We start from the raw sequence: 12,949 nt of genomic DNA on the forward strand, positions 1-12,949 counted from the left end.
TAAGTATTTTAATTCACCTCTCCCCAAAAAAGGTGCAAATATTTCCAGTCTCCTTCATGGCTTAAAAGTTGTCAAATTATTCACTGAACATTCAAATTAAGTCAAACTCTTGCTCCAATTAAAATCACCAACTATGCCAATAACCCAAATGTTGATCAAAATTGATCAATGTTGATCCAAATGTTGATCAATGTTGATCCAAACCTGCAGAGATTCATGGCTTTGTGTCAGGCACGGTGGTTCATTGAGAAGAGATTTATCCCAATCAGGTGTTCCTTGTGGAGGATTTTCCTGCCAGCTCTCTACGAATTCTGTTACATCATCTGTCAGTTTTCCTAGACAAGACACACACACACACACACAGAGTCACACAGTGACTTGGCAGAACAACAGTGTTTCTATAGGGTTTCCCAGGGAAACGTTTCAATAATCAAAGCACATCAAGAATAGAACACCTAACCCTTCTTACTACTAAGTGAATAAGCTGAAATCAATCTGGTCCTTTCAAGAAGCAAAAAATACTTTTAAAAGGAACTACAGAGGTGGGCTTTAGGACAGCAGAAAGTACCTTACTCAGGCAAGGAAGGGCTTTAAGGGAGAAGGACTACACCTGCCTTAGTCATCAATGGAATAAAGGAAACAAAAGCTTTAATAAATTGTATAGACATAGGTCTATGCTGTCACTTTACAGACAATTCCCAATGGGGAGTCTAAAACTCAAGAAATATGAGGCATTCCTGAGTCACTGCAATGGTACAAAATGATTGTTTGAATTAGCCAAACATGGGTGTGACTCTTTTATTTAAGTAGCAATGTCCATACTAGGGTTACACCAACTAATCCATCATTATTATCATCATCATCATTATCATCATCCACCTTGGACAGGTGGAGACATTGATTACTTCTTGGATTGCCTACACAGGCATATCTTACCACACCTTTATTACTACTGCTCCCCAAGCTAAGTGGATAAAGCTCGTGCACAGTGAATTCACTTGTGCTACAAACGCAGCTTTAAGGGACTGATACACTGAGAAAGGTGAGAGGGGAAAGGAAAGTCTCTGGGGAAATGACCCCTTGATCGTGGTATTAATATAAACAACTTGATTTAGTGAGCAAAGTATTAATGGGGGTAATAACTGCTAACAGAGCAGGGCTGGTGCTTTCTGGAACTGCGTGGAAGGCATAAACAACAGAGGAAACCACACTCACTCTCTGAGCTTTGAAGTAGTGCTCTACAGAAATATCCTCAAGAAGAGGAGCCAACAGTTAAACAGCCCAAAACAATGATTTCCAGAAGTTTTTACAGCCTAACTTGAGATACTTTTAGGGGACCTGATTTTTTCCCTGCTTTTTTTTTTTTTCTCATTTCACAGATATCTTCACTCACTATTTACTGAAATCCAAGACTTTCAGAAGTGTCTGAAGTTGACGTTGAAGGATCACTGGTTAATTCTGAAAGCGTTAACAGAAATGAAATGCCAGATCAAACAGGATTTGACAGTTTTCATTCATTTGATTTATTAATTATTGATTTATTTCCAATAGCAATACCTCAGGCTTGCACAGGCTGGAAAATTTCTAAAAGGGCGGTGAACATTTAAAAACAGACTTTACCTTTCAGGTCCCAGGAAACTGGAGCACAAATACCACTGTAGGTAATTGAGTAAGACAGCTTTAAGATCTTCCTCCCTACAGCCCCATCTATATTGAAACTTGCTCTCTTCACCAAATATCACTTAGCAGAAGTATTTCCGTATCATATTTTCCATTTCAAAAATCACCCATCTTAAATTCAATCAGCATTACAACTAAATACTAAGTAACATTTAGCTCACCTGAAAAATAAACCCACCACATTACAGAGCAGGAAGTACCTTAAATACTCACCATAACTGGTTTCCAGATCATCCTGCAGAACAGCATTATTGTTTCCACACAGTCCGTGGGTTTTGCCCAGGTACTCTGGCGCCATTTTAATGTACACTGCAGATGCACCATCCCAAGCCAGAGTAAAGGCATACTGGTGCCTGACTAGGAAGTATCCAGCTAGCTTCTGGATGTGTAAGTTTCCAATAACATAAGGTAGTTGTACTCTGGAATGACACAGAACCAAAAATAGTATTACATTAGAAAATGTAACCATTAAAAATAAATTACTTGCTGATGTAATGACTTCCTCATACAACTGAAAATCCCTGATGGAAATACTGAGTAACTCCACTAAACCACATGAATTTGCAAATAACAGCAAAAATCATGAATGCCAATGATTATACTTAATTCTATATATCACTGATTTAGATATCACCTTCCTCAGACACTACTCAATAAATGGAGGGTAAATGTTGCAGCTGTGGTCTGGGTGCTTTTTCAGCCTACCAAGGAATAAGTTTACATCTCTGTTATCAAAATGGTACCATGATATTAACTCCAATGTAACTACAGCATTAGAAGCATGACTGCAATTACCCAAATCCTTTATAGGTGACTTCACTGCTCATCTTTATCTGTTCATCTCCAGAAAAGAATAAACTAATGGACCTTTTGCAGGAATAAGGAGAAGAATGGCATTCAGGATCATTATTCACCTGCCAAATAAAATCACAAAGTCAACGTTTTAATCAAATTCTTTGTAATTCACAGTAACAGAACTAATACCACCAAATCTGCATTCAGCATGGGAACAAGAAGTTTGGTCCCCCTCTTGTGGAAAAAACTGAGTGGTGTTTTCAGAGCCATGGTCATGGAGTGGTCTTTTCACAGCTTTGAGTGAACAAAGCAGTCTTTGGAAGGACACAGAGTCTTTATTCCAGCTGTTTACATTTTACACTATCATAACTGGTAGTCCACATCATGTTAAAATCACATATAGGTTACATGATACAACCCCCTGTTATCATCTCAAGTTATTTTTAATCTCTTAAAATTAATACATTATTAGCATGCTCAAACAGTTCAAAGGAATGTAGAAATACCATTCCCTACCTGTATGGAAAAGCTCTGTTCATCTAACTCAGCGTGTCTCACAAGGGCATATGTGGATTTCCCGGAAAAGTAATAATAGAGTCCATCAAAAGTTTCAAAATTATATTGGCCCCATGTCCTGCATATATGATCTCTTTCAGCACCTGTGTTATACACTAACAAAAGGAGAGTCACTTGAGACATAGCACTGGTTTTTTGATACAAACAGGAGTTGAGATGGGGCAGTGCATGCCAACATGCTGTGAAATATAATGACATAAAAGAAAGGATGGAGAAAATGCTACAGCATGAAGGCAACCTTTAGGCAGAGAGTAGTCATTGCAGCAGTGGGAGCACGAGTGCAATCCCAGAAACCCAGTCAGAGTTCTCTCTTTACACACCTGTCTGGCATCTCGGTCCCGTCGCATTAAATCGACTGCAGTTGCACAGCTCTCTGTAGACACACTCACCTCCATTAAAACATGTAATTGAATCTGAGTGGAAAAAAATCAAGGCATGTAAAAAATAAATTATGATAGTTTTCTTTCTTAAGACCAAGTTCTTTCATGGAATGTAACTCTGAGAATGACAGGAGTTGCTAACTTAGCATTAGTGTCCCTGAGAATTCAACCAGCCCAACAAAAAGGAAACCCACTGTGATAGCTTCAACTCAAGTTATACAGCCAGATTAATAAATCTACTGCACATTTAGAGAAGCAAAATCAAAATGTCTGGGACATCTGTTAGTCTGACATGTTTTCAGTCCTCTAAGTAATGAATAGAGGAAGTGAACAAGTACTGCGCCACGAAGAAGCCCAGTGCCTGTATCCTTCCATGAGTAACACCCTGTTGGTAAGCTCTGCCAGGATGAGAGCAGACTGCCTTAGAAATACAGATGTTCCAAACCCAGATGTGTCTCTTTACCTGTTGCCCTCCTTCCACCTTACAGTTTCCAAGTACACCAACCACGAACATTTCGCATAAAGACACAGATCCCTGCAATTGACAGTTTTGGGTTTGGGGGAGGGAGGTGATGGGTTTTTTAATTCCTATTTTCCCTGGGAAGATCCATATCAAAATACAACAAAAGTTTTCACAGTCTAAAGAAAAAGACACACAAGCAGAAACAAAGTTTGCTGTTACTAAATTTAAACTTTGTGATTAAATCTTTTTTTAACAATTGTGATCCATTTACTTATTTTGCTAATATTTGCTCCTATAAAGTCTGTTTAGGAAATTATTTTAATTTTAATAATTTACTAGTATGCCATCATAGTAGTTTTTGTACTTTAGAATACACACTGAGATTGCTTTAGCTGCAGAAAGCAGACAAGCTGCTCAGAAGAAACCGGTCTTTTCTTTATCTTTACAAATACATCATTCTTGAAAAATAGTCATAGAATGATTCGGGTTGGAAGGGACCTTAAAGATCATCTCTAATTCTTTGGTAGCTTAAAAAAGCAACCAATCCCACGAGACCAGGTCTCTCAATGCCCCATCCCTCCTGGCCTTGAACACTCCCAAGGATGGTGCATCCTCTCCTTCTGTTAGCAACTATTCTAGTGTCTCACCACCTTTATAGCAAATAATTTCTTATTAGTATCTTATCTAAACTTACTCCCTTTCAACTTCAAGCCATTACCATTTCCATTTGCAATCCCATTATAAATACTAACTAATTATTTAAAGACTTTCAAAATATCCAAACAATTAATTTTGATTCCCTTGGTTTCAACAAGCACTCTCTTACCCACCAACAAATAAAAAATAAAAGCCATGTTCAAAAGAACAAGGCAGGTAGACAAAGTAAAAGGCAATGCTTCTTTGCCTGCTAGCCCAACTATCCAGCTCTTTTCCCTGCCTGGCCAGTGTGAGGTCAATAAAAATAATGCAAGCAGCATGCCGAAAGGTCCCTACTTACAGTGACTGAGCCATCTCATTTACATGCTCACAGTGACCAATCTTGTCAATAATGCAAAAGCCTGTTCCTCTTGTCAAGAGAGGCAGACATTGATCTCTTTCATCTTGAGTGTTGTGAGACCTGTGTAACCAGAGCCCTGGTCTCTGTTCTTTGCTTCTCTAAGATTATGCCCTGTTGCCTGCCCAGTTACAATAACATGCTATTAGGCTGCAAGTCATGTTCCTCTGAGCTGTAGAGGAAGTTAGCCCCCTTTTGATGTTCTGGGTTGAATGATTCCATTCTAAGCATGGCTCAGGTAACCTGCTTCAAGCCATGTTTGTTCAGATTGTGCAAACAGTCAGCTGACCTGGGGACCCTTGCTGTCACTGGGAAGGATCTCCCTGGCTCTCTTTTAGAGAGAAAGGGTATTAGTCAAATCTGAATCAAAAACCAAATGACTCAATCATGAGCATTTTCCTCTTTATAAAGACCTCTTCTGTGTGTTACGATTCTAAGAAAGTATGACAATCTTAGTTGTTGTATTTTATATCCCTTTTTACACCACTGTAAACTGTCTTTCCTTACACTGCATAGAACAGTTGTGTGTGCAAACATTAGTTATCCTTAAGAAGGTAATGAGGAAAGCAGCATTGTTTCAGATCACATTTAGCACTCCTACTACTGTAAATGTGACCTCCTTTAATCATGCAATTCTGCTCCATTAACACAGAAATACCTCCTAAAGAATTCTGAAAAAATATCCTGTAACAAGGGGTTCATTCTAATCTTTGTCGTTAAAGGAATATGACCTCTCCAAGTAAGATAACACAGATGACCACATCAAAAGTTTATATCTCCCCTAGAAATGCGAGAAATTTTAATACTTGCAGAAAGGGAAAATACATGAAGATTAAGTAAAAGCTAACATTAGGAAAGTTACAGAAGAATATTTTGTCCTTCATTTACCTGAAAGTGACACCTATTAAAAACTCCTCAGCTCCTCTTTCCCCTTTGACATTACGCCAGTTGAGTGCACTGGGTTGGAATCTGAAACTGAAAACTGGTGAGACTTTTCTAGCAGAAAATGGGAAGCCTAAACAGCATGATTTGACTTAACTAATAATAATTAGTTAGACGTAACTAATAATGGGATTTCCAATCATTGTTGCCACCAGAACTTGCAAATCACCCTGATAGCATGACCACTGCTGTGATGAAGCAACTAGCCTCAAATTCCTTCTTTATCAAATAAGGTGAAGACTTGGCATCATCTTGCAGCACAGGTCTGAATTCTTCTCTGCTGTTCTCAGCTTAAATACTCTAACCCCCTGGTAATTACTGAACAGGCTGCAGCCTCATGGATAGGGCTGTTTTAGTCCCTTGAGCACATAGACCCCCTTTTCAGTTCATCCCCCTTTTAAATTCTTCTATGAGCAGTAGCAGAGCCTTGAGTCCATTATTGAAAAAGTGTGACTGTAATCCAGCCCATCGGCACATCCCCACAAGGGATTCTGCAGAGCAGTGTCCAACCTTCACACAGAGACACTCCTTAGTAGCATCATCACAGCTGTTCAAAGGCATCTTGCATCTTCATCAAAATACATACTTGTTTTGAAATACTATTATTGATGCAATGTATTTAGTGGGTTTGCATCTCTGATATTGTGCACATTTAGCTTTATCTGTTTTCTTACATTACTTCTTCTCCAATGAATACTTAAGATCTCTTGAATTTATTTCAGTTCTAATTGAATGCTATGTCCTGGCTTGCTCATCCATTACTTGGTCTCCTGATCTGACATGCTCATCAGGAATAAAAGAAGTAATTTATATAGTGTGGAGCCCTTCAGCATGAAGTGAGATACAGTCACTACAGAAGTGCTCTCCTCTTGGAGCACAAGGAGGTAACTGCAAAGAAATCTTCTCTATGTATTCCACACAAAAGATACTACATCAAAGAGATATGTAAACTAAAGTTTTTTCACTTTCATTCAAGAACACTTCTGACTGTGCAGATTACCATGCACATCAACTTTGAAATTCTTGATTTTTGCTTTAACTATCACATGAATACAGATGCTCAAGCCCAGGTTTGACCTCAAGGTAACATACCATTATCACCAGTACACTATTAATTCTTGAGTATTTGCGCCTGATGTGTACCTTCCTATGAGTATTTTTCAGTAAAACATTTAGTACTTCCTTGTGCTACTATTTTTTCTACTGTTTAAAACACAGCATGAACAAAAATTGCTTAATGCAAAATAGTAGACAAAGGTTTCTTTTCAGGACATTCATTACTAGATTCACTTGGACAGAAAAGTTTAAGAACGAAAGATTAATTAAGAGATCTGAAGTGATAAATTTTTGCTTAAGCAAGACAGATACAAGGTCCAGCCCATGCCCTCAGTTCTTATGATTCTGCCTAGATATCAACTTTTACCCAAACAGTTTTAGAGACTTGGAGTCATTTACAGAAATAGACAGGAATCATATTTTTCAGAATCCTTTAAAAATCACACATTTTAAAAGTTCTATGCAAGAGTTGAAGAGTAGTTCACTTGAAGAGTCTGAAGGTAATCAAAGTATTATAATTATGAATTATTTAAAAATCAACAAATTTTATTCTTGAATGGAAAGGTGAAAAAGCAAAGCAGATCAGGATAAGAATTTGCAAGAAACTTCAATTAGATCTAGAGCCACACATAAAAAAGCAGCAGTTGTGCTTAAAATGTAATATTTAAATTTTTGCAGTCAACAACCTTGAAATTCTGTATTTTGTAACTCTGCATAATTTCCTCTGCACATTTCTCTAGGTGCAAGCTTTCAGTATTCCTTCAGCTAGGGGAGAATTAATACAACCAGTATTTCTTGTGTTATTTTTTACCCTTCAGCTTCATAGTCCTTGAAAGCACCTGCCTGCAGGTTTTCCCCAGCATACAGGCTTCAGCAGGATGCAATACAGCCCAAGGCCAAGTACCTCATTGCTCTAGCATGTCAAATTTACCTCTTTGGGATTCTGAGGTGAGTGAGTAGGATGTAATTTTAGCCCTTCAGTTCCAAGAGCCTTCCAGTTAGCCACATATTTTCTGCTCTGGTACACCTCCTGAAATCAGTTCTCAAGCACACATTGCAAGGGACAAGCATTTTCTGTGGTAACAGTGTCTCGTGCCTGCTACAGCATTTCAACACCAGAGAATTTGTAGCATTTAGAATGTTAGAAATTCTCAGCCGCAGCCTGAACACCTCCAGAAATAATTTGGTTTGCCCGTCCCAGGTTCTTAATGCTTTAGCTCAGGAGTTTTCTGTTTGGGGTTTTTTACATTTGTTTGTTGTTTTTTAATTATGCCTGAAAAATATTTGTGTGGAAGAAAGTTTAACAGCTATGTAAACTACCTGTTAACTTCGCCAATTTTTCTGATAAACATTTCAAATCCCAAGTTCCCTGGCTACAAGAAACTAACACAGAACTTATCTCTTGGCATTTGCTTGTGCTATACCAACTTTTTTGTTCCAGTGACAGGTAAGACATGACTTAAGACATTTCACTTTCTGAAATGCTTTCAATTGACTAACACAACACAAAGGTAAAGAGATCTCTTGCACAAGTCATGCATTCATTCCACATAAAACAAGTTGATTTATCTTTATAGAGTAACAGAATACAAGAAAAAATGGTATTGCAGCAAGAATTGACTGTAGTAGGATGAAATATAAAACTGTGATTATAGTGAACTTATAAGTACTTCAAAGAATAATTTTCTTAGAGACATTGCTAAAGTAGAGAAAGCAGCTGACAGCTCACCTTGCTGTTTTGATTTGGGTTTCTATTTGCTCAGGTTTTTTAAACAAAAAAGTTTTATTATTTCATACATCCCCAGACATTTGCAAATCCCACTCCATGGGCAGAGTTATAGCAGCTTGCATCTCTCTTTAAATTGGAGAGACCAAAATGAAAACTATTTTTCTAATTATTTAGAGCATTGTACAAAACAGATCAGATTATTCTTTTGTTTTGTTTTTTTAATGTGTCTTTCACACACACAGACAAAAATAGACTCCATTTGCCACACACTAATTTACTGTGATTTAAAAAGGAAACTTCCACTGTTTAAAAGAGTTTAATAATACTGATTTTATTTGCCTTCAAGGACAGGTAATCATTAATAATTTTTAAGGCATGTCTTCAACAACATTGTCTTTCCAAAACAAGTACATCAGAAATGGAAAATCCATATGGAATATCTTTGCCTCATAGAAATACAAATTAGAAAGAAAACAAAAAAGTTTGTACTATCACATCTACAGAGAGCAATAAAACCTAATTCTTGCCATCATAACTGCACCCTCCTTTAGAAGCTTAGCCATGTGATGAGTTAGCATAAGACATTTACAATCATTTTGTTCTCCCTCGTTCTAAATTTGTTCTGCCATTTCTTAAATATTAGGCATATTTAAGAAACTATAAACTTGCACATAAACCCTTGACAAAAGCTTTTTAATAGAAGTCTTGCAATGAGTTTATGTCCATGGTTTTTACTGCACACTTGAACAATAACACATCTTTTTTCCAGACCTGAAGCAAAAAATGAAATCTTGTAGTTCCATTAAAGAAATTTTCACTAGGCAAAAACTAAACCCAGTGAAACAAACTATTATTATGACAACAAATTTCTCAGCATGATCTGCATATCTTCTCTTTGTAAGCCGCTTCATTTTGTATAAAAAGAAGAGCATAACAACTTCTTAGTCAATAAGATGGTGCAACCCTCAAAAACAGAGGAATTTTTACTAGTACAGAGTGCTAGGCTTCTAAATCAATTTTATCATACACAATATATCTACAACTTTTTCATATTCTGGAGAGAGATTCATAGGTAATAGTTTTTCTTGGAGCAATATTATGCTTCTCTAAACTCTGGTATCCTTCCTCCACATTCAGCTACATGCTCCTCAAAAGCTTCTGAAAACAGTGTGTATTGAAGGCATTAAAAGCTTTTGGAGATGACACAACCCTAATCACAATTGATAAAGAGTCCATTCCACACATTAGTCTTGCCTTTTGTGCCATAAAGCTATGGGATGCACATCCAGACTATTCACTATTATGTAGGTCCCACATTCAATGTGGTCAGGCTGACTGAAGAGAAACTAAGAGGGTTTGCATCACTAACTAAAATTACTCTGAATTATTTTGCTTCATTCTTCTCCTTTCTACAAGACAAGCGTAACCCAGACCCTTCTGCAGAGCTAACACAGAGGATCTTTACCCTTCACCAAAGATACTTAAGCCCATCCACTTCACTTCTGAAAATAAGACAAAATCAAAAAAACAAAGATGCCCATTCCTCAAGCAAATGCCCACTGCTGCAAGCTGGTGGCCAAAAGGACCTTATCCTGCTAACCCACAGATCATCACACAGAAAACACCTGTAGGTCACCTCAGCAAAAACAAACAAACAAAAAATCCCCAAGCACAGAAGAGGTACTGGACACAATTTAGTATCATCTAGACAGCGATCCACATCGTTATGTGTATCACACTACAAGAGCTGATTTTCCTTCTGAAAGTTCTTTATTACAAAACCTGCAGTTAGGAACAGTCTTTCAAGTAATCAAAACAGAACCAGGTGTAAACTTAAAGTTAGATGAAGCTCCATGACAAATTTCCACTCTCCTGGGGACTTTTGAGACCAAACAGGGTAGAGCCTCCTTATCATTAAGGCCTGTATTAGCCATTTTAGGATTTTTTTTCTTCCTAAGAATGATTAAACAACACAGAAAACAAGGGACAGCTGAAGTCACTTTATGTAGAAACATAAATAACTTACTGGATGGTCCACATTTCATACTGTGAATTCTCCTGTTCTGAGACAAGGACATTGTCGTAGGTGAAGTGCTATAAACTGCCATTCCAGACTCCTTTCAGAAAGAACAAAGAAATCAGCAGCTATAAACAAGACACCTAAAAGTCTCTTCAGTCTGTCAGTAAATTTACTACTTTTAGTAAGACCATTGCTTCATACTGGCTTACTATAAAATTCCAAAAAAACTCCACCATAAAGTAAAAAGTACACTCTATTCAAGACTCCAGTATGGTTTTTTTTTCCTTCCTCCTAAACGTATTTCCTACTGAAGATTTCTGTTCAGTAGGCTAGTCCAGAAAGAAACAAAAAATGTATTACTAGATCTTGAATTCTTCGTGGGAGAACCTAAATCCAAAAGTATTTGCTATTATTGGTGGTTGAGCTGGTTACTTGTTTGCAGTTATGTGAAATCTTTTCTTTGCTGAGCGCTTCCCAGAAAGAGCAGGGAGAAAGCAGAAAGAAAGGTGACTCCCTCTGAGGAGCCACAAACAAGGACTACAAAGCAATCCTCCCTTTTCCCACCCTCAAACAAGGGAGTGGGAACCACACACCCTAATTACATTTCAGCAACATGCCATGAGTGACACAGTCGAGTTGCCAAGATAAACCACATCCAAAAACCTGAGTGCAGTGATGTAGATACCCAATACTGCCAGCTCCTTTACCTCTACTGAGAGGCAAAAAGGCTTCCACAAAGCAATTATTACTGGATGAGCCAGACTAGACCTCAGCTTTGCCTCGAGCAAGGATGCTTCGTCCAACACAAAACTTCTGGAACAAGCTGAAACTCTAGATACAGTCATGCAATCTTCTCTTGCTGCTTAAACACTAAACTTTGAGGACTGACACTCCTCGTGGCTGGCATAAAACACACATTCGAGGGCAAGTCCTGAAGAACCCCCAAGAGGAGAACAGCCACCAAAATTACTGAGGGTGTCACAGCAATGTACAGATATACTGAAGCAAGACACAAGAAGCACATTATCCTGATGACAACCAGAACACCCATCCCTCTGTCCTGCACAGCCAGCCCCCTCACAGGGGTCTCTCCCGGCGGCGGCGCTGGGAAGCCCGGCACCACCTTGAGCTCATCAGCCCCACGAGCCCTGGATGCAATGTGGTGGATGCTCTCTTCCCGGGGCCTCCCCAGAGGGAAGCCGCACATCCCGGTGGCCCGATCCCCCAAGGGAGGAGTGGCAGCGCCCGGCCCCGCGGTACCCGCCCGCCATCCGCTCTGCCCAGCTCGCACCCTCACCTGCACCGCCGCGGCGAGGCCGCCCCTGCTCCGGGGTCCCGCGGTGCCGCCTCGGCTGAGGGGGGAGAAAAGAGCAGGGTTGGCTCGGCCCGGGCAGCGCACCCACCCGCCCAGCCCGGAAAGGGTCCCGCTGTGCCCGGCCGGCTCTCACCTGGGGAGCGGGGGGTCCCCTTCGGCGGGGAGCTGCGCCCAGGCACCCCACGGAGACAGGGCTGCAAGGCAACGGCGGCAGGTTAGCCATGGCCAGGACTGCCCTGCCCGCCCTCCCTCGCCATCCCACGCCGCTCCCTGCCCGGCGGGACACTCACCCGAGGGCAGCCAGGCGCACAGCAGCGCCCCGAGGAGGAGCCGGGTCTCCATGCGGGCGGCAGCGACTGCCCGCGGAGCTCCAGCCTCTACCTATGCCCCGAGCTCAGCCCACCCTCCCGGGCGGGGCGGCCGGGGGGTTTATCCGCACCCGCCCCCCGCCCCGAGCCCGGCCCTTCCCCAGCGCCCACCCCGGACACCGCCCCTCGCCAGGCAGCGGGGTCCGGCCCGGCCGGCCGCTCCCCCGCGATCGCCTGTCCCTCCCTGGCCGTGCCCGGCGCTGTGACCTCGCCGCCTCCACACGTTCACTTCCACTTTTCTGCCCTCCGGGGCTTTGGGAGACTGTTCGTGTGCCGGTGTCTCGGCAGCAGCAGCAGCAGCAGCCGGGACAGCCGCTCTAAGCGCCCACTCCGAGGCGAGCGGAGCCGGGGCTGCTCCCACAGCTCCTGGGGATGAGCACGGACCGAGCGCGGCCCGGAGCCGCCCGCTCCTGCTGCAAATCTTGTCCGTGCTCAGCACGGAGCATTGGCCCCACTGAAACAGGTGTCAGGACTTGAATAACGACAGACTTAAGTAAGACATACACTGAATGCAGCATGCAGCTAACGTGTACGGATGGTTTCCATATCTTCTGATAACTTTTTTTTGTTG

General features: G+C 40.9%; 1 protein-coding gene across 1 annotated transcript in view; it reads right to left on the reverse strand.

The window, feature by feature from the left end:
- The window catches only part of OTOG (otogelin), a 94,754-nt gene extending 82,710 nt beyond the window's left edge, over positions 1 to 12,044 (reverse strand). Inside the window, exons 1-7 of the mRNA XM_048308285.1 lie at positions 11,993 to 12,044; positions 10,702 to 10,792; positions 3,372 to 3,464; positions 2,992 to 3,146; positions 2,476 to 2,594; positions 1,894 to 2,099; positions 205 to 335 (exon numbers count right to left, since the gene is read on the reverse strand). Coding sequence (XP_048164242.1) covers positions 205 to 335; positions 1,894 to 2,099; positions 2,476 to 2,594; positions 2,992 to 3,146; positions 3,372 to 3,464; positions 10,702 to 10,783 — 786 coding nt within the window. The 5' untranslated portion in view covers positions 10,784 to 10,792; positions 11,993 to 12,044. The remainder of the gene's footprint in view (positions 1 to 204; positions 336 to 1,893; positions 2,100 to 2,475; positions 2,595 to 2,991; positions 3,147 to 3,371; positions 3,465 to 10,701; positions 10,793 to 11,992) is intronic.
- Positions 12,045 to 12,949: the final 905 nt, after the last annotated feature.

The sequence above is a fragment of the Corvus hawaiiensis genome, chromosome 6, assembly GCF_020740725.1.
Source record: "Corvus hawaiiensis isolate bCorHaw1 chromosome 6, bCorHaw1.pri.cur, whole genome shotgun sequence".
Classification (NCBI taxonomy): domain Eukaryota; kingdom Metazoa; phylum Chordata; class Aves; order Passeriformes; family Corvidae; genus Corvus; species Corvus hawaiiensis.